General features: G+C 33.9%; 1 protein-coding gene across 4 annotated transcripts in view; it reads left to right on the top strand.

The window, feature by feature from the left end:
* Positions 1–22,727, top strand: part of IPCEF1 (interaction protein for cytohesin exchange factors 1) — a 120,195-nt gene that overhangs the window by 17,004 nt on the left and 80,464 nt on the right. For 2 of the 4 annotated variants that reach the window (XR_007953656.1, XM_051997976.1), the window contains exons 4-5: positions 15,486–15,522; positions 16,196–16,365. Coding sequence is in view for 3 of the 4 variants with exons in the window: in XM_051997976.1 (XP_051853936.1) it covers positions 15,486–15,522; positions 16,196–16,365 (207 nt within the window). In the remaining variant the exon portion in view is untranslated. Of the gene's footprint in view, positions 1–15,485; positions 15,523–15,641; positions 15,735–15,834; positions 16,076–16,195; positions 16,366–22,727 lie in introns of those variants that run through there. The other 2 variants (XM_051997977.1, XM_051997978.1) reach the window with 2 other exon arrangements.

Here is a 22,727-nt window from a genome sequence, read left to right as displayed (position 1 = left end):
GAGGACATTTGTAAAGAGGCAAGCTTGATATAAGAAAGGAAAAGTGTCTTAACAATGAAAGCTATCCCAAAGTGGAATGAATGAGCTCAGGAGATAATATAACTTCCCCTAACCAAAAGCCTTTAGGTAAAATGTGGATCATTACTTGTCAGGAATGTTTCTGGGGAGATTTTTTTTTTCATGTTTGAGTTGGATTTGATGATCATTAAAATTCCTTCCAATTCTGAGGAACAGATTTATAACCTTGAATATTAACTTATAAAGCAGATTCAAAAAATGAATTTATAACTGTCCTTCATAATAATAAGAATTTAAGATGTACAAAATGCTTTGTAAATATGATCTAATTTTTCCTCACAACAACCCTAGGAAGTAAGTGCTCTTTTTATCTCCAGTTTGCCGATTAGGATATTGACACTGAGATAAATTAAACGACTTGTACAGTGGCACATAACTAGTAAAAGGCTGACTGGATTTGAACTCAGATAACTCAAGTTCTGAGAATTTGAAGTAGTTTTATAGGGAAAATAAATAGTGGTTAAATTCCCAGGTCAAACTTCAAATATCTATTTAATGTTTTAATGTAACTAAAAAGAGATTCTGAGGAAATTAAACTAGATGACAGATCAAATTCATTAAACCCGGGATCTCATATTTCAAACTTCTAAACCATCAGTCAATCAATCAGCAGACTTTTTTTTTTTTGAGATTATATACTAGAACAGGTTCTATCCTATATGCTTATGTTCAAAGGAATATAAGTTACAGTTTTTACTTTCAGGATATTTAGAGTTTGAGGAGATAAGACAAAAGTAATTGAGAAATGAAGCAAGGATATAATGATTAAATAAGTACAAGACAAGGAGGCAAGATATAACAAGTAAATAAATGATTAATTGCTAAATGAGTTACATAGAAAGTAAATGCAAGGAATTAAAAATATTTTATTTCCCCCCAATTATATGTACAAATTTCTGACTTTTTTGTTTTGAATTTCAAATTCTATCTTTCCTTCCTTTCCCTCTTCCTTTCCTGAGATGGTAACTAATCTGCTATAAGTTATACATTTGCTGTCATGTAAAATGTATTTCCATTTAAGTCATTTTGTGGAAGAAAACAAAAAAAGGAAGAGAGACAGAGAGATGGAGAGAGAGGAAAAGAGAGAGAGAGGGAGGGAGGGAAAGAAAGGGAGGAAAGAGAGAGAGAGAGGGAGAGGAAGAGAGAGAGGAAGAGGGGGAGGGAGAGGGAAGGAGGGAGGGAAGGAGAGAGAGAGAGAGAGAGAGAGAGAGAGAGAGAGAGAGAGAGAGAGAGAGCGAGCTAGCATGTTTCAGTCTGTATTCAGATTCCATTAGTTCTTTCTCTGGAGGTGAGTGGCATTTTTCATCATGAGTCCTTTGGGATTGTCTTAGATCATTGTGGTACTGAAAATAGCCAAGTCATTCACAGTTACTTGTTTATGCTACAATATTGCTATTACTGCATGCAATGTTCTAGTTCTGTTCATTTGACTCTCAAATGCAATGAATAATCTTGAGGGTGAGATCACCATGGGTTAAAGTGTCCTAGAAAAGCTTCACAGACTTTTGAATTAAATATTGAAAGTTGTGTACAGTGTGATTGGTAAGGGGAGGAGCACATTCTTGATGGGGGTAACAGCATGAACAAAAACACAGAGGTGAGAAAGCATGATACTTATTCAGGAGACCATGAGAAAATTGGTTTTTCTATTTTTTCTTCCAGTATCATTTTCCATATTTTTTTTCCAGTATCATGCCTATAATGTCTGTTCTTATGTTATTTAAACAACAGAAGGAACAGTAATAATAATCTTAAATATAGTTGCATAGAAGTTACATTTCTGAAAAGTTATATGTAAAGCAAATATTTGTAAACAGTTATTTTGAATGTATCAGGGAAGGTTTTTTTTTTTTTATTAAGATGTCCTATTTTTTATTCTTTTTACAACCTGAAAGATTACATTCCAATTCAACTTTTTTTTGGTAAGACTGGAATTTCATATATTGAGTTTACATAAATCAAGGTGGATTTTTTATGTTTTTGATAAACAATATTATGGCAACAATAAGTGGTTATGAATCAATCAGTGCGAGACCTCCTATTGTAGGCACAGTGCCGAGACACTGAGTATACAAAGACAGCAGTGAAAATAGGAGCAAATAAAATATATGCATATATTGGTACAGTTGGGGAGGGAAGCAAAATACCTTTAAATGAGCCACTTTGTGAACTTTTTTTCTTTAGTAAATAATTCCCTCTCCCCTTTCACCTTTTTGATAACCTGGAGTCAGAACAAGCTAGAGTATGCAGGGATGTTTCACCAATATGGTCCTATTCATGTTAAAGTGACATATAAATCTGTGGGGAGATGATACCATACCTTTTCTTTTCACCAATGTCACTGACTTATTGAACTGTCTATTGCCCCCACACTAGCCAGAGACAATTTAAATGGATTATTATATCCAATTAGTAAATGTGATGCTTTCTGACAATTCAGCCAATCATTGATACAGGATAGAGGAATGCTGAAGGATGCTATACATATCCTGTTCTCTTCTCTCTTCTTTTTCCCCTCTGCTTGTTCGCCAAAAGAAGAAAGTTGCTGGCAGCAGACTGAGGATATAAAGCCCTGAAATGACAAAGCACAGACAAACATTATGAATTCTCAGACTGCTGACTCTCTTACTACTGGTAGATACCTAGAGAGAAACAAGAAAATGTAAGACAATACTTGCTTGTCCTCTGGTGGCTTACCATCTAACTTTGTAACTGAGGAGCAAGAGAGAAAAATAAAATTACTAAAGAATTTAGGGAGACATAGAATAAGTGTTAATAAGAAAAGAGGTTCTTGAAAGTATATATCTCCATTAGAATGTGAGATCTCCTCTATAATCCCAGTCTTTGTATTCTCAATGCTTAGTACCAAGCTTGTACAATATAATTGGAGCTTAAATGATAGTTGACTAATTGACATTGGTAATGAGGCAACTTTTAATGAAAGAATTTTTAAATGGAAAGAAAAGTGTAGGCTGTGGTAAGTGACTTATTCTTTCCATCTTACTTTTCTTCCCAGATGTTTACAATTTCATGACAAATTAAAGTATGTGATAACAATTCTTCTTAGCCCTACTGCTAAGTTAGCCAAAAAGGCAGAACTTAGACTGCAGAGTATTTAATAGTACGTGACAAATCCAGAAAGGAAATATATAAAAATAAACAGTACAGTGATTTCACATTCCCCTGAAGTGTTTAGGACACATCTTCAGGATATTAAATCGCAAAAGTCAGGAAATACAGACTCTAAACTATTTAGAGCTCCATAATGTAACCAATATGTCACATCTCATTTTCTTTTGATTAGATGTACAGTGTCATTTCTTAATAAAATGTTTATGAAATGAGGAAAAGTAAATGCTACTGTAAAAACCAGCTGTCTTCATTCATATTAAATGTTATTGAGCTGAGCATCAGAAAGATCTATTTTCAGATCCTGACTTTTATACTTCATGTTCTATATGACCCTAGGCAAGTCATTTAACTGCTCTCTGCATCAGTGTTCTCTTTGTAAAATGAAAGTAATAGCAGTTATCTCCTAGGATTGTTGTGAGGATCAAAGCCCTTTGTAAACTTCAAAGAGCTTACTGTTTACTATTACTGTCCTTGAGTGTCAAAGCTTTAATTGGAAATAATTTTTTAAATTGCAAAATGACATTTTGTCTTTTACTAATTACATGCAAAGACAAATTACACTTCTTAAAGTTTTGAGTTCTGAATTCTGTACCTTTCTCCCTCTTTTTGCTTCCTCCTCCCTCACACAATCAGCAATCAGAATCAGTTATACGTGTGTAGTCATAAAAGACAGGAAATAATAATTTTCTATATTAGAATTTTCCTACTATAAGAGTAGATCCTTAGATGCAATGGAGAATATTCATGAATATCTACATTTAGTTTTGTTTTCTTTATAATCATTATATATATACATATATGTAGATATACATGTATATATGGGTGTATATATGTATATGTGTGTGTGTGTGTCTCTCTCTATATATAGACACACAGATATAGATAGATATAATTGAGGTACAGATTGTAAACTTAAATCTTTTTTCCTCCCATTGAATGATTATTATATTGACTCAGAATATGTCTACATGGCACTAAGTGAGGGACTTGGGAATATATAATTGTAAAGTTTTATTATAAGTTAATGAATAATTATGTAGACTGTGTGTCAAAATTAGTCTTAGTAATGTCACAAGTTGACTGTGGAGTCAGGTAAATTGGGAGATGCAGGACAAAAATACATACCACAACTGGCCATTTTTGTGCTTGAATTATTCAAGTGGGTGTTATCCTTGTACTTTGACATCAGAAGTGTACAAGGATACCACTGTATTTTTAATCATCTACTTTGAGCAATTGTTGAACTTGGAAACTTCACAGAATCACAAAGGGAACATCTGTCCCATCTTGTTCTTGTTCAATCCATCCCCTGTAGAAGGAATCCCTCCACAAAATACTTTATGGGTTAATGGTTGGTTGGTGGTTATCTTATAAACATTCAAATAACAATAATAATCAACCACAACAACCAAGAACATAAATAACAGGAAACATTGATTCCTTTCATAATAATTCCACTGTGATAAAAAGTTTGGCGTTGTCACAGAGTCTTACACTCAGCAAATTCTCAGTAAATGTTAGTGTACAAAAATAAATTAACAAATTACCTTAGAAAGCTTAATTTTAAGTAAGTAAAATCATATAGTTAAGTGAATTTTTTGTGTCTTGTCTATAATGTTTCCATGAAAAGAGTAAGCCTTGAATATGGATATTGTTTTGGCAATTAATTGTGGTCTGTCTTTGGAAACCATTATTGCACAATCTTGCCTATCTGTCATTCCCCAAGTAGAAACCCACAAGTGAGACTTTCTTCAGACTGACACTGAGTACATTGGTTCAATTTCCTGTTTTGAGAAGCAAGTTCTTAAAGACAGTATTTTGTTTTCCAACTGAACAAATTCAGTTTTAAGGTCATTGGAGTATAATAATAGCTAACATTTACACAGTACTCTAAGGTTTTCAAAGCACTTTACCTATTTTATCTAATATATATCTCACAATAATCCTGATGCTATTATTATTCCCATTTTACAGATAAGGAAACTGACACAGTGGAGTTTAATGACTTCATAATGGGTCATACAACTAATGAGTGTCTGAAGCAGGACTGAAATTCAGGTCTTCCTGATTTTAAATATAATACTATATCCACTGTACTACCTACTTGCCTAGAAATATAAAATGGAAATTATATGATTTTTTTCTATTAAGAATGGTGGGAGGATATTGTAGGGAATTGCAACCAGTTAGAAAAATTATTTAAGCGTGGATTAGAAAGATCATTATCAGTGCAGATCAAAGTTTAAGGTTTCTGAAAAGAATGAATAAAATGTCATGTTAGTTAACATATTAATTTATAAACACCAACCTGATTCCTAATGGGAAGACCTAAGTTTATGTATGTCTCACTTCTCATACCTTCTGGATTTGACTCTAATCAAATCACTAAATTGATAGGCGTGGTTATTTGTAGGCAACTTTACTCAACTGCAAGATGCAGAGAAAATGTCAGTTTATATCAGTAGAAGGAGTTTTTCAATTGAGAATTCCTTTTGTAACCAATGAAATCATAGATATAAGGGGAAAAATACCATTTCCTCAATGCGATTTAATTTGCTTTCTTTCCTCCACTGATTTCAAGGTCCAGCCAATGTTCACCTTCAGGGTCTGTTTGAAAAATATGGTTGTAATATAGGTGAGAGTATTGAACTTGAAGTCAGGAAGTTCAATTCATTGCTATGTCTGACTCTTTATGGCCCTATTTGGGATTTTCTTGTCAAAGATACTGGAGTGATTTTCCTTTTCCTTTTCCAGCTCATTTTATAGATGAGGAAACTGAGACAAACCAGGTTTAAGTGACTTGACCAGGGTCACAGAGATAGGAAATTTTTGAGGCCACATTTGACCTCAGGAAGTTGAGCCTTCCATGTTTTGTATTCTATTCCCTCCACCATTGTAAAGTCAAATTCTACCTCACACACTAGGTGCATGATTCTGGGGTAAGTCATTTTACTTCTGTTGGCTTTGGTTGCTTCATCTTTAAAATGTGGATGATAGTAGCATATACCTCCTAGAGTTATGGTGAGGATTAAATGTATTAACATATATATATGTATGTATATATATATATGTTTTGTAAACTACGAAGTGATATATCTATATATCTATATCATTACTATGGACTAATAACTCTATATCTCAATATGATGTGGATTATTAGGCCACATTTTAAATGGTTATGAATTTTATTTAAAGTTCTGAATTGTTTAGAGGATCATCACAATCAGTACAACGTAGAAAGAATCATTATGGAGGATTTTGCCTTCTATGACAAAACCTTTTTCAACTTGGACTGTCATTTAGTTTTCATCCAAATCAATGATATCCCTTTAGTGATCATGTATCTTTAGTGAACAATTGGCATAATGTCTAGAGAATATCAGACAAGGATACCTTTATTACATTTTTCATGGAATCAGATGTAGTTTTGTCATGTGCATAGAAGATACCTTGCTGGAGGTGATACTTTAAGAATGTACTTTGTTGAATTCAAATACTCTTTTAAACAGTAGATAACTATTAGCATAGAGAGATCCTATCTATATTCTTTACATTTTTCAAGTAATAATAGTTGTAAAGATATAGTCTATAAAATATACTTTGTAAAAGTCTTTTTGTTGCCTTCTCATACCCTTTATAAAGGATGCTCTGATCTATTTATTGTTACATTGTAAGTTCTTATCTTTTTGTATTCTTTTTAATTTTTGCATTGACTTTTATTTTTATTCTGAGGTTCAAACAAGTAGAACATTTACATATACACCATGGAATGGTAGAATTTGCTTTGCTTTTAACACATAATAAACTCAAGACAAAACTTTAAAAATTGTCCTTATTGTGATTATATCAGGTTTTCCTCTTTTTTTTTTATTGGAGAGAATGTATGGGAAATATTCTATTGCAGTTTTTCCCTTCCTTAAACTTATCTCCCCAATAGAAAAAACAACAACAACAAGCCTTTGTAATGTAATTTGTACATAATTAAATAAAATAAATTTTGACATGACCCTTGTCTAAAAATGAATCTCATTCTGCATCTTGAGTCCAATACTCTTTTGTCAGGAGTTAAATAGCATGTTTTTTTCCATCAGTCCTCTGGATTCATAGTTGGTCATTTCATTGGTCAGAGTTCTTTAGTCTTTCAGAAATATTATTCTTTTTAAAGTTGTTATTGTACAAGCTGTTTGGTTCACTTTTCTCTGCATCAGTTCACATAAATCATTCCAAGTTTCTTTGAAACTGTCCCTGTTTGTAATTTATCATAGTGTAGCAATATTTGGTTACATTAATGTACTATCATTTATTCATTCTTTTCCTATTTGATGAACAGCTTCTTTAGTTTCCAGTTCTTTGCTGCTAAAAAAAAAGAGTCAGGCATAAATATTATGTACAGCTGTGTCCTTTTTCTCTTTCTTTGATCATTTTAGTACAAATCTTGTAGTGGTGTTGCTGGGTTAAAGGTTTTGCTCAGTTCAAGCCTTTTTGACTTCCCTGTGACCTCGGACTCTATTAAATACCCCCTCCTTCCTAAATATTCTCCTCTCTTAGTTTCTATATTGCTAATCTGTCATGGTTCTCTTTTGAAATCTATCACCAATTCTTCAAAGTCCTCCTTGCATGATTATCAATCAATCCTTCCATCCTTTACTCTTTTAAGTAAATATATCCTTGGGCTCTCCCCAAGGACGACTTTTCCTCCTCCTCTCTCTGGAATTCTGGAATTTCATTAGTGCCCATGAATTCAAATAACATCTTTGTGAAAATCTAAATACACATGTATACACACACATAATATATGCATGCACATGCATACATGCACAGTGCACATGTGTATATACACACATACATACATACATATATCCTTATCTCTTTCATGATCTCAGGCCCTTCTTTAACTATTTGTTGGCCATCTCTACTTGAATATGCTATGGACATCTTAAATGCATCATGTCCAAAATAGAATTCATTATTTTTCCTTTAGATTTTTGCATTTAACTTTTTGTTGGCATTACCATTTCCCTAGTTATCTTGTTTGTAAACTAGGAATAATTCTTAATTCTTCTCTCTCATACATAGTCCTACATTGCCAAGATTTGATACTACTGATATACATCTTTTTTATCTGTTACTCTCCACTACCATAGTGGTTCAGGCCCTCACAAATTCTCCTAGAGACTATTGCAATAGTTTTTAAATTAGTTTTTGGCTTCCATTCTCCTCTACTCATCTGGCAAATTAATATTTCTAAAACATGTTTGATTTTGTCCCTTCTTAATTTAGGAAACTTCAGTAGCTTCCCATGGCCTTGAGAATCAAAGACAAATTTGTCTGTTGGAACTTTACAATCTGTCTTCAGCTTATCTTTCTAGGCTGATTGTACATTGCTCTTCCCATATTAATTACATGCTTTTCTCCATAAATAGTTTTTCATTTTCTGCCTTCATGCATTTACACTGATGTATTTTCCTTCTTATTTCTGACTCTTGGAACTCCTAATGTTTTTCAAAGCTCAGTCCAATGACCATCCATCTCTCTCTCTCTCTCTCTCTCTCTCTCTCTCTTTTTGAATTGAACTTTTTTTTATTGAAGCTTTTTAGTTTCAAAACACATATGGGGATAATTTTTCAACACTGACCCTTGCAAAACCTTGTGTTCCAATTCCCCCTCTCCCTCTTCTCCTCCCCTACATGACCATCTCTTTCAAGAGACCTTTTCTGTGATAACTGTGTTTAGCACCCAGAGTATATTAAAATCAGTCAGAGTCAGAATAAGGGAAAATCCTTGCTCTTTTTTCTTTGCAGAGGTGAAGGGGAATGCCGATATGAAGTGAGAGTAGTTGCAACACGAATCTGGCCAGTAGGGCTTCTGCCTCTCACGCGCCACTCACCAAATTGTCTATGTTATCTCCTATACAACACATCAAACTTGCACAGACAGTGGGTGGGGCCATTCTTTCTCCAAGCATATATTAATAGAATATTGTCCAATTGATAATTAGCCTCAAGTGCTAAGAGGGATCTCAGTGCAATGAGAGCTTCAAGAGCTTTAGCCCATTACACTTTTCTAATTTCTCCAATGGATAATGTGCTTCCATTCCCATTAATCTGCATTTATTTTGTATATTTAATACCATGTTACAATAATTAACTTGTTTTAAGCTGAGGCAATATAATGACCTTTAAAGTTCATATACTCCCTCTTCTGTAATTTTAGGAAATTCATTTTAGATGAAAAATTTTGAGTTCAATCACAATCATTTAGAGTAAATTCAGGTTATGTATGGGGTGTTCAGGAAGGATTAGCACCTCTGGTGTGAGGGCTTGCTGAACTCTTTTCAGGGCCATCTGCTTTTGGTGTTCTCTTTTACCCAGCTTAAACTTGTGGCTCCAAGAAGTTGTAGCAAGCACAATGATCACAATTAACCTGGGCAGACAGGCTAAACCAGTCTCAAATGTGTCAGTGAATTAGGGGGATGTCTACCCCAAGCCTGTGAAGACTTGTCTCCAGTGGAATGGACTCATAAGAAGAATTTATTTCAGAGGTCATAGCTAAACCAGGCACTATGGAATGCTTAAATCTTGGTCAGACATCAAAGATTGCCAAGGTCATTCACTGCATCATGCTCCATGGCCAGTCATTTTGATTTTTGTTTTTGCCTTTGGTCTTCTATGACTCAGGAAGAGCAAATTAGGCTGATGACTTTATGCAACTCTGCCTCACTTAAATCTAATTCACTGCAAATCAAGATATCACTTGGGCTGTCATTGATCCTCTTCAAAAAATGAAGGATCCAAAAATAATATAAGTAATATTTAGGCAGAATTCTGGCTCTCTGCTGAAATGTGTACATTTCTTTCTAGTTCTAGTTAACTCTTGGCCAATCTGTGGTTGAGGAAACATTTAAATGACTGAAAACTTTTATGCTATGAACTAGCTGGTTGTCTATTCATATTTGTAGGTAGAAAGTAATTAGGAGGGAAAGTTGGAGAAAGAGTAGATTTTTTTTTTCTTGAGAAGTCCTTTAATCCATGAGTAGATCATATCAGCTTGAATTTTTTGTTTTTTTTTGCTTTCATATGTTTGTTGAATTGATCTTCCTTGATATTATCCTTTTCTGCCACAGCTTTTGCTTTTTACTACTTGCCCCAAGGCTGCTTTAAAATTTTTTTTAAATTTTGTTTTGTTTTATTTTGGCTTCAGCTCAGTATATGGTGTCTCTTTCCTTTCCTTTCCCAACCCTCAGAATCATTATCTGGGCTGAGAAAGCACTTTCTTTTTATACAAATTCCTGAGGTGGTGACCCAGTCTATCAAGTAATGCATTTGATTGATTCCAAAAGGTGGATAGGTCTTATTCACATACCAATCACTTGTAAAAGAGGAAATAACCAAGTTCCACCTTAACATCTATCCTTTACTTGATTGTGGATAAGCTCTATCCTCACCACTAAAATGTGAGATCCTTGAAAATAAATAATGTTTCACTTTTGATTCCTAGCACTTAGAGTAGTGCCTTGTATAGAATAGGCACTTTATAAATATTGCTAATAGGTTATTAAATTATTCTCAAAAATGTATGTAGATATGAAAGCCAGCATATCTAAATGTAATGCTCAATGTCTTCTCAATTCCTTTTCTTTTGACAGTAATAAAGTCTGCAATTTCCTTTCCTCCTTTTAGGATCTTTCTTTCAGGTACCTTGCCCATTAATGCCTTGCTGTCCTCAAAATTATATCACTCCCATCACAGCTCTTCTCTGTGCATATCTGACCTAGATCAGATGCTTTTCCCATTTCTGTTTTTTTTTCCCCAGTACTGTTTCCACTTCCTATCTAAATACATCTGGGATTATGATGCATGCTAATTTTGCTGTCCAAGGGTGAAAAGAGTTTGTTACAAGTTTTTTTTTTTTTTACTTATATTTTTCACTTTTCTTTGATCCATTATTCTTCTTCCCATTTTATCCTCAACTGCCAGATGGATGGCATTGCTTACCTTGAACAATTGCCAAGCTTCCTTTAAACTTTTTTCCTTTTATGATTTCTTTATGTTTTATGAGATAATACTGCTCATAATCTTTCACCATCCATCATTGTAAGCGATTTAGTTTAAACTGATATTGTACTTGGTTGCAGGATTTCAATGCTTATCAAAAAAATTAAATAAGTCAGGCACTAGGACTAGTGATATGAAGATAAAAACAATACAACTTCTGCTGTCAAGGGATTATTGTCGTTACAGTGTTATCTAGCCCTGAATAAGAGTAGTCAGAGTGATGAATTTTATCAACTATAAATCACTCTTTTCTTTGGATTCTGTACCAAACAGCTGAGCTGCAGTGTTACTCAAAAAGGCAAAAACACGGCCTCTAGCCTCAAGGAACTCTTACTCTAATGGGAGGTTAAAACTTACTCTAGTTTAACATCAAAAAAAAGGGACTGGTTTCTAATGTGGAATTCTGTTTTCCTACAGTAAGATTATTGGCTAACTAGAGCAAAGATCAAGGGCAAACCAAATTAGACAAAAGTATAAAGCTGAAAAGATACTGCATGAAATTGCAACTAACCTGACCTATTTAAACAAGCTACTGACTCTGATAAAAGAGAAATGGATGTGGATTCTGATTATCTCCATTTCACAGCCATATGAGATGAAGATACTACTCAAACAAGGAAGTCAAAAAGAGTCAGATAAAATTTGGTCCCTTTGCCAAGTAGAGAGACAAAAGTCAAGACCAGTATAGGTTTAGATAGTAGTAACCTAATTTCCAATTCATAAAATAGAGCAGACTTGCTAAGTGTTTTATAAAATGATTTATTGTTATTATTGATGACAGTGGAACCACCACTTTTGGACTAATACCACAGTGTCCCATGTGCTGTACAAAAAGTATAGTGTCAAAAATGAATTTGGAAGGAATTATTGAGTTTGGTAAAATGTATACAAAAGAAACCTGGGTTGGAGATGATGTAATTTTATAAGAATGCAGAAATCTATTTTTAAAATATCTTAAATGTTATAAAAATGATAAAGGATCACAGTATTATTACTAAGAAAATGGAAACCCAGGAGACATTGACAACTAATAATTCATATTCCTGCTTTCTTATCTTAATGTAATCTTTAATTGAATAGTCTATGTATGCTTTTAAGGGTATCTATGATGAAAATTTAAGAAGGAAATAAGATAGACTTCCTGGTTAATATTCTACCCCAGACCACATCTTCTCAGTTACGTAATTTATTGAATGTTATGGAGAATACACAATTCTACCGTGCCTTTTGGGCATTATGTTATTAATTGTCCCTAAATAATTGACTTCAACTGTACTAAAATTATGATGGGCATAGGACTGGGAGATATAAGTATGAAGTGAGATTTTTCCAGTATATTGAAAGATACTTTATATAGAGTAGATATTTAATATTTGTTGAATAAACAACTCAATGTCCCCCTCCCCTCCCCCCTTAGACTTGTGCTCCTTAGTAATAGCTCTTGCTTACTTTTTGTCAGTATCTCTTGCTGTATTTTAGTAGTATTGTGCCATTGCTCTTATACTCCTCTACAGTAAGCCAAAAACTTTATTCCTAGTCTCCTATTTTGAGTTCTATTTGTCCAGAAGCCTGTTTTCAGCTAAGTTCAATAGACTTGCCTTACAGGGTTGTGAAGAAAATACTCTGTAAACCTTAAAATTCTGTCATAATTAACCAATCTAATGAACTTATCTGGACCAAAGTTTTAATTAGTGCTAATTATTTCCTGTTACTCTTCTCCTGTAACTTATTGCATCTTGATGAAGAACTCCTGGAGACAATTAATAGAAAGTTTCAGTTCTCAAATTTTTTGATCTAAGAACCTTTTTATACACTTAAAAATTGATGATGTCAACCAAAGATCTTTTGTTTAGTTGTGTTATTTTTATTGGAATTTACTGTTAGGCATAAAAACAGATAAAATTTTAAAACTTTTAAAATTCATTAAAAATAAAAATAATAGGATCATTGTTTACATATTTACTTAGATAACATTTTTAAAATAAAAATGACTATATTTTCCAAAACAAAAAAAAATAATGAGAAGAGTGGTATTGTTTTACATATTTTTGCAAATCTCTTTGATGTTTCCTCTAATAGAAGACAGCTGGATTCTTATAGCTGCTTCTATATTCAATCTGTTTTGATGTGTTATTTTGGTTGAAGTATATGAACAAAATCTGGTCTCACATAGATATGTTATTGGAAAAGGAAGGACTATTTTAATAGACTCTGTAGATAATTGTGTACATTTTTCTTAGATGCTACATGAAAACTCCAGGAGTGGCAGATTTCTGACATTTCTTAGGATTATTCCGAAAAGTTTTGATCTCGTGGACCCCCAAAAGGATCACCAGGACCCCTAGGGGTTCTAGGAATATATTTAGAGAACCACTAAAGGAATTCCCCTGTTACTATGACTTAAACATTTAGTTGACTGGCCCAGTAGGGATGATATATTAAAGGTAATGAGAATGGTGGTGGAGGCAGCTTTGAATTATCCCCAGGTCACATGACTTCTCAGAAAAGGTCTTATGCTAATAATAATACTACCCACATACATACATCTCAGGAAACTCATAGAAGTGAGCAAAATTCCTTTGTTGTTGCTTGTTTTCAAATGACAGATCTTAGAATTTAGAATTGGATAGAGTCCTGTACATTGAGTCACGAAGCCCGGAGTTCTAATTTGACCTTAGAAATTTACTTGCCTTGTGGTGCTGGGCAAATCACTCCTCTGCTGCCTGCCTCAGTTTCTTCATTTGTAAAAAGGTGATGATTGTATCATCAATGTCACTGTGTTGTTTTAAAGGTAAAATGAAATTTGTAAAATGTTTTGCAAACCTTATTGTGCTGGTTCTTATAAGTACTTATAGAATTCATAATTGTGTTGGAACTTTCCTTTAATAACTTTAGAATAGAAAATATGAATATTTAAAAAATATTTTCAAGCAGTTTATTTTCATCATCATTGCTGAAAGAATTGTGAGGCATACTTAATCTCTGAATTTCAGAAAGGGATTAAGTCTTAAAATATTTTTCAAAAAATTTGAAGCTTTCACACATCTATTATGCCTACAGGCAATACACTTGATACTTGCACAATACAAGAATACACAGGACAGTAAACACTATAAAAATTACATATGAACTTCTCTCATTGATTCTTCAAACTCAGATTTTTGGGCTATGCATATTCCATACTTGTTAATGTGAAAAGGGCAAGTCATTATACATATTGATTCCATACAAGTAATATTGAGCAAACACAGATTTTTAAAAATGGAAAATTCCCAATGAAGGGCAAACAAAGGACATTTGCTATATGAAAACGTGAGAAAAAAACAAGAAAGACATTATTGCAAAACAGCTTTTGTGCTTTCTATATTTATAATAACGGGACTTTAAAAAATTGAATCATATGTATGTATATGACATAAAATTGCATCTCTAATAAATTTGAAACTCAATAAACCTTGTCCATTTTAATATAATATAATGTACAATATAGAAAAAAGATTAAAATATTACAAGGTAGAAGTTGATTGTGAATTTATTCTTTTTAGAGTATATTTACAAAAATGTTTCCTTTAAGGAGAATGTAAAAGGGAATATGCAGCAATTACAGCAAGAGAGATTAAATTGAAATATAAAGAACATTTTTAGGATGGGAAAGTTGGATAAATACAGATGTGCTATTTACCCGATGGTATTTTAGTGTAACTCTGTAAATATGTGGTTTCAATGACAATCCTATAATTGTATAGCTTGTCTTGTAACCTTTTCAACGTTTACTTACATTACAATCAACACTTAGACACTTTTAGTAGTGAGAAGGGTTAAAGTATTAGAATTTTCCTAGTTCTGGAGAAAATGAAAAGAGTTTATCAATATAGTATATATCCGTTTGCATACACATTTTTAAAAGAATAGTTAAATCTTTTGACTCAAAAGAACTAGTGAAAAAACTGCTTGTGGGTGGAAACAGGAAACACTAGTGATAAAAACAATGTAACATTTTTTCCCCCACATTCAACTCCATGTATATCAATTTTAATTAGCCCATTTTATGTTTCAGCTAGTAGCTTCTTTATCTCCAAGTGTTGTATTTTGTTTTGTTTTGTTGTTTTTTAAGATTCTCTCCTGCACGTGAACACCACCACCTCCTCTCTCCTCTCCTTTACAAATGTTACAACATAATCAGAAATTTCCTCTTTTCTTTCCTTCCTGCACTTCCTGCAGGTTCCCTTGCGTCAGAAGCCGAGGAAGAAAACTCAAGGTATTGTTATAAGAGCTCTCATTTGTTTCTTTATTATTTATCGTTATTATTATAATTTTGTATGTCTTCTTGGGATCCGATTTTTTTTTTTTTTTTTGCTTGTCTGAGTATCGTGAGTCTGGGGTAGTTGGCAGACTGCTTAACTCGTGGTTATTTTTTCTATCGCTTCTGAGAAATGACGACATGCTGCTCATTTGGATTAATCCCCTGTGGTATGTCAGGAGGGTTTGGAGATAGTGGAATTGAGAGCCTGGGAAGTAGCTTTACGCTTAAATGGGCTTTAGCCCGCACGCTTCTATTGCATAACTGCAGCTCTTGTGGCAGGCTGCATGCAGCTTTGCTGTGCAGTCATATTCCGGGTGGTCTAATACACTTTATTTTCTAATTTACCTATTCAGTGGCATTTAAAAAATACTACTCATTCGCTGAACACTGTTCCTCCCTTCTTGTTTCATTTGTTATAAAATATAGAAACAATGCATTTTGAAAGCTAAGGCACCCGAGGCGGTGGCAATTTGAATTGCCCAGATTTGTTCTCCAGGGAACTCTGGGGGTGCGTGATATAGCAACTTGGAAGCATTGACTTTAAGTAATTGATTATTTTAGCAAGATCTTTCTCGGGCTTCCCTGAGCAGAAAATAATCATTTCATTCTTGGTTTGAATGCTGTGCAGGTTTCTTCACAATGAGCCGGAGGAGGATATCCTGCAAAGATCTGGGACACGCTGACTTCCAGGGGTGGTTATACAAGAAAAAGGAAAAAGGCACCTTCCTCAGCAACAAATGGAGAAAGTTCTGGGTTGTGCTCAAGGGGGCATCGCTGTACTGGTACGGCAATCAAATGGTGAGTGCGCTTTCCCCCTAACAAGCCCCTGAGCCTTGCTCCCTGAGAGCTGCTGTGGGGCAGAGCACAGCTTCAGGGAGTTCAAGGGCAGGCTCGTCTCTAAGCAGAGGAAGTAATTGCTCAGTGGCTTGTCCTACACCTTGTAGAAGCCCTTTCTGCATCAGTAAAATTGTGAGAAAAGCAATCTTGTTTTATCAAGACAAAACCTATTGTCTTAAAACTCTAAGCCATTTGTGGATGGGGCTTTCAGATTTCATCACTGTTAATTCTGGAAGCAATTCCCCTCCTTTCAGGGGAAAGATATTGAAGAATGATAAATTAAAACAAAAAAAGATAATGAAGAGCAAAGCTTTCCGGGGTCTCCTCCTAATGGGCACATGTCATGTATGCTGCAGATTGTCTTAATTAAGAGAAGCTACTACAGTTTGTGTATTGCTTTTGGTTTCCTCCTCTTCATATTGTGAAACTTGCCATCAGGATTGTTAACAGCTATTTCAGCTTTGCGATTGGCACTGATGTTTAGGGTTTTGTCATGGGTGGAGGGCGTTTAAACCATACTGTCCTCTTTTTGTTACATACTGCTTTGCCTGCTCTTAATGAGTTGTTTGGAAATTCAATCAGCCTTTAACAGCTTAATTAAAATATGGCCTGTTCACAAGCCAGATCTCTGTTGTATAGGACCAGAATTAAAAAAAAAAAATTTAGAAGTATTTGGTGATATTTAGAATTTACATTTGTATAGTGCTCTAAGTGTTTTACTCACAGCTATCTTGTTAGATTGAAAGTACATTATTATTTATATTTTATGCTTGAGAAAATTAAAGTTCAGAGATAAACTGTCACATCCATAATACAACACAGGTAGTATTAGAATTTAAGACTTTAAATTAGGTTTCCTAACTTCAAGTGAAAAGATCACTGGCTTTGATGCCAGAAGACCTGGATTTAAATTCTGCCTCTGATAATTTACTTCCGTTGTGACTTTGGGCAAGTCACTTCCTTGGGCCTCAGTTTCTTCTTTTGTAAAGTTGAAGGGGATTAGATTAAGTGGATTCTAAGGTCTCTTTTAGATCTATGAACTTATAACTCCAGGTCTAATTGCTCCTTTATATGATGCTGCCTCAGAGGGAATGTATTTCTGTCCATGAAATACTGAGTACTTTACTTATATGAAATTAAATATGTTTTAGTAAATCCTGATGTTCTGGAAGGTATCGCTTTTTAATAAAGAAGCCCCCTTTTCTATAAAATTTTAGACATTAAAAAAGTAATAACCTACAGTAGTAGTAAGCTTCATAATTTTAGAGCATGAAACTACATGAGTTGATTGAATTTTTAACAAAATGCTATTGTTTAATTATAAGCAAAATCTTGAGCTGACAAATTTCATTCACTAGGCATTTATCAAGAATGAAATTTTAGAATGTTATATTTAACTGAATTAATAAATCACAGATGATAATAACTCAAATTTGTACCATTTTTAAAGCTTATCAAATGTTTTCCTCAGTACAATTCTGTAAAATAATAAAAAAATATTTTACAGATAAAGAAACTGAGGCTGATAGAAGTAGAGTAATTTATTTATATTTATACTTATACTAAGTAGAAGAGTCAAGATTTGATTCTAGATCTTCTAATCCTAAATCTAATGGTCTTTCTTTTATATCAATCATTGACTTAAATTATCCACATATGCTGAGAATATATTTTTTTCAGGAAATACTGGGAGATTAGTGGAAATCTTGCATTCTAAGGAATACAATGAGAAAAAGGCAGAGTAGCTTATTGGCTAGGATGCTGGACTTGGACACAGGAAGATCCATTTTCAAAATCCACTTCAGAAACTTATTAGAAGTGTGACTTTGGGAAAATCAGTACCTCAGTTTCCTTATATGGAAAATGAAAGACTTAAATTTAATAGACTCTAAAATTCTTCCTATTTCTAAATCAATGATCTTTTGAAAAACCTTTTGCCTATTGCTATAAATCTGTTCTGAGCCACAGGGATTGGAGATGGACCCTGATTGGGTCTGCCACGGGTTCTTTTTGCTTTGATTTTTCCTTAGGCAAAGTGGTGCATAATTGGGTAGCCAATGGCTGTTTTATGTATGTGTAGCTTCTCTTATGGAGTTGGTTCCTTGGGTCATAGCTTTGAAAGAGCCCCTAACTGAGGAAGAAAGTTAGCTCACAATTGTTTATGTATCTCTTTTTGTCCTTAATGTTATCCAGACTTCTTTCCACCTGAATGCAAGTTGCAAAACATTAGTTTGAATTGTTACAATGACCAATTTTAAAGATAGAAATGCTTCTAGTACTTCTGTGAGGGTTTATTACATTAAATTGTTTATATATAGAAAAGACACCTCCTCCTTTGACCCTGTGATCATTATTAGTTTTTTTCCCCATGGACAAAAAGAGTCACTAGTGAATCATTAATTAACATTCTTAATCTGGTCAACAAGTGATATTGTAAAATATAAAACAAGACCCCCAAACACATTTAGACCACATTTATTTTCACCTCCTAACAGAATTCAGTTTCAGTAATGCTGTTGCTTTGGTAATTCTGATCAGGCTCTCAGATATGGTCCTGAGTTGCCTTATTTTCTGGTTTCTTTCAAACCCCCTCCCCCCACTCCCCCAAGTGACAAGTCTTGTCACTTATTTGTTCATTTCTGGGTTGATTAGGAGAAATGAATCTTCCTTTTAATTTAAGTTTAAGTAGAAGGATTAAAGACACCATGATTTTGTTGAAAAGTTTTATGATTAAAAGCTAGAAAAGTAGAACAGAAGTCTTCCACAAAAGCTCAAATTTTGCTAGTGACAGTCCTGACAGAAACTGGTATACTTTCTTTAGCTTCTCTAAGGTGCTCTCTTAAAAATATGCTGTGCTTCATTCTCTCAATCTCTCAATTTCAAGATGGGTTCATAATAATATGGTTTAACATTGGGGCAGTATTCTTAAGTATTCCAGAGCGAAAAGCTTTTTTTTTTTTTTTTTCACTTCTGTTTGTATGATATGATTGATTGGAGAAATTTAAATATTTCTGGCATGGAAAAGTATTTTTAAAAATATGTTCTAGGAATAATGGAAAGAGGGCAAGATTTAAAGTCAGAGGAGCTGAGTTCGGGTATTATTTCTATCACTTATTATCTATGTGAACTTGAGTAGTTGATTTTCTCTCTTTACTTTTCATTTCCTCATCTGTAAAATGAAGGGAATTAGAATGAGAAGCAGACTAAATGACTTATAAAACTCATTTTTAACATAAAAGAGAAAAATTAAAGCAAGCCAACTTTACCAGGGTACCTCTTTTTATTTTTCTTTTAAATAACATACTGTAAAGGTCCCAGATATAGAAACTGACATGGGTTGAGTAAAAATGTTGTTTTTGTAACTCTTCCTGATGCCTTGTACTATACTCTAGATCAGTGATTTTCAAACTTTATGGTCTCAGGATCCCTTTAAATTCTTTACAATTATTGAGAAACTCCAGGAAAATAATTTTGACTTTGTTGATCCCCTGAAAAGGGTCTTGGGGACTCCAAGATATCATGCATTGAGAACCATTGATTTAGACAATATCTAAACTCAGGGTTACCACAGACTTTTCCAAAGCTTGAAAACAGCTACTGCAACTAACCTACTTAGTGGAACTAGGCAATGGAGATGAATTTGGACATGAGGAAACATGAGGAAAAGGATTTAGGGAGAAGAAAAAAGTCCAAATAATCATAGATCATATTTGATATAATCATTCCCCTTCTCAAAAAATTTTAGTTGTCCATTATTTTAGATTATAGAAGCTTTTTATTCCATATTATAAGGGCTTTTATAACTCGACTCTCATTTATTTTTCTTCTAATAATTCACACTACTACTCTCCCCAAATTATAAATTCTAGCCAAACTCAATTATCTTTTTCACACCATTTTCTAGGTCTGAAATACATTCCCCCCTCACAACTGACCCTCAGAATCCTTGTCTTCCTTTAACACTAGTTTGGGCCAAGCCCCACTTGGTCATTATTTGGGCCCTGATTGGTTCAGAGTGAATTATAAATAGCAATTGTTTCTGTTTTGGCCAGAAACCCTGAGAGTCTTCACTTTCTAGATGCCCTCTCTCACCTAAAACCAATTCACTTTTATGTCATGGTATTAGTTTTCTAATGTCATAGTCCTCTTCTAGAATAAAGGACACACAACCACAGTAGAGTCCCTCTTCCCACAAGGACTCTTTGACTCTCCTAATTCTTAGTACTTCCTCTTTACTCAGTTTTAGTATGTTATATTTATTTGTGCGTATTTTGTTCCCCTTTGTTCCCCTCTAGGAGAATATCCTCAAAAGCAGGACACTAATTGAGGGCAGGGACTTATTTTTTTTCCCTGAGTCTTCAGCACCTAACTCAATGCCTAGCAAATTTTAATTGAATTGAGCTATTGAATTGTGAAAATAATTAATCATTTGACCACCATTTATTAATTACTTGCTAAATGCGAGATTTGGTACTAGATAGCAGGGATAGATGGTATAATACAATAATACTCTCAAATAGTTTTATTTTGCTGTGGGAAACAATATATTCACAGATAAGTAATTATATTCAGTATATAAACAGAGTAAGTTTGAAGTAATTTGGGAAAGGAAGAAGACTTTTTATTAAGAGAGTCAGGAACCTCTTAAAATAGGTCAGTCAGTCAATGAGCATTTATTAAGTACTTACTAAATTCCAAACACTTGCTGGGAGCTGGCACTTGAATCCAGCCTTGAAGGGAGTTTTGGGTCACAAGAGGTAAATTTGAGGATGAGATCATATTAGGCTTATGGACAACCTGTGCATCTGCAGAGTCAGGAGACAGAATATTTTATAGAGAGAACAGTAAATGATCCAGTTTGTTTAGACTATAGAATGGGTGATGGTGGATGGGAGAGTAATTTTTAATCAACCTGGAAAGAGATGTTAGAACCAGATGGTGAAGGACTTTAACTGCCAAACAAGAAATTTGTATTTTATCCTAGAAGCAACAGCAAGGCTCTGAAGCTTTTTGAATAGGAGAGAGTCCCAGTTATATTTGTGCCTCAGGAATATCAATTTGGTAGGAATATCAATCTCTGACTAGAGACTATATTGAAGATGGAAGAGACTAGAAGTAGGGAGACCATTTAAGAGACTACTATAATTTTGTAGTGAGAAATGCTAAGAATATTGACTGAGATGGTTGTGATGGGAATGGAGCAAAGGTGACTTATGATAGAGATGCGGAAGAAGAATTTATGAATCTTGTTGATTGATTAGAATTGGAGAAAACGTATATATTTTGAACCCAGGTGACTAGAAGAATGGTGGCGCTATTAACAAGAATAGGGAAATTAGGGGAGGTGGTGATTTAGGGGAAAAACCAATGAGTATAATTTTGAACATGACAAATTTCAGGTGCTTGTGGGTCATTAAGATAGAGGTGCAATTGTGGAACCAGAGGTCAAGAGAGAGAAGAGTACTGGATAAGTAGGTCTGGCATTAGCATAGAGATGATGGTTGAATCCAAGGGAGCTATGAGATGTGTTGTTCAGTCTTTTCAGACTCCTGTCCATTTGGGGTTTGCCATTTCCTTTTCCAGCTCATTTTACAGATGAAGAACTGAGGGAAACGTAGGTAAGTCACTTGCCCAGGTTCACATATTAAGTATCTGGGGCCAAATTTGGACTCAGGAATATGAGTCTTCCTGACTTTGGGCCTGGCGTTCTATTCAATATGCCACCTCATTACTCATGAATAAAATTATTAGACTATAAAGAGAGAAGAAAAGACGGTCAAGGATTGTATTTTGGAGTATATCCATAACAGGATATGGAATATAGATAAAAATCATCCAATGGAGACCAGAAAGAATTGATGAGAGAGGTAGAGAGAGAACCATGCAAAGCAGTGTCACAAAAACCTGGAGGTGAGAATATCCCAAAAGAGTGGGTGATCAATAGTGTCATTTGTAGTGACAAAGATGAGAAATAAGAAAGGTCATATTCAATTAGAGATTATTGGTGACCTTAGCACAATTTCAGTTGAATGGTAGATGTGGAAACCATATTACAAGAAATTGAAAATTAGGTAGGAGGTGAGAATTAATATTTTTATTTCATAGATGTTACTTGTTGCTCTATAGCTGAAATACTTAACCTGGGGTTGTATGAGTAGATAAATTTCATGGATTCCAGGAACTTGGGTGGGGAAAAATACAACTTTATTTTTTACTAATATTTAACTGAAATTCATCATTTACCTCAATTTTTAAAAAATATTATTCTGAGAAGTCCATAGATTTTATTAAATCCTCAAAAGGGTCCATGAGAAAAAAATGTT

This window comes from Antechinus flavipes, chromosome 4 (genome assembly GCF_016432865.1).
Source record: "Antechinus flavipes isolate AdamAnt ecotype Samford, QLD, Australia chromosome 4, AdamAnt_v2, whole genome shotgun sequence".
In the NCBI taxonomy this organism is placed as follows: Eukaryota; Metazoa; Chordata; class Mammalia; order Dasyuromorphia; family Dasyuridae; genus Antechinus; species Antechinus flavipes.
This window is presented reverse-complemented; position numbering and strand designations above follow the sequence as displayed.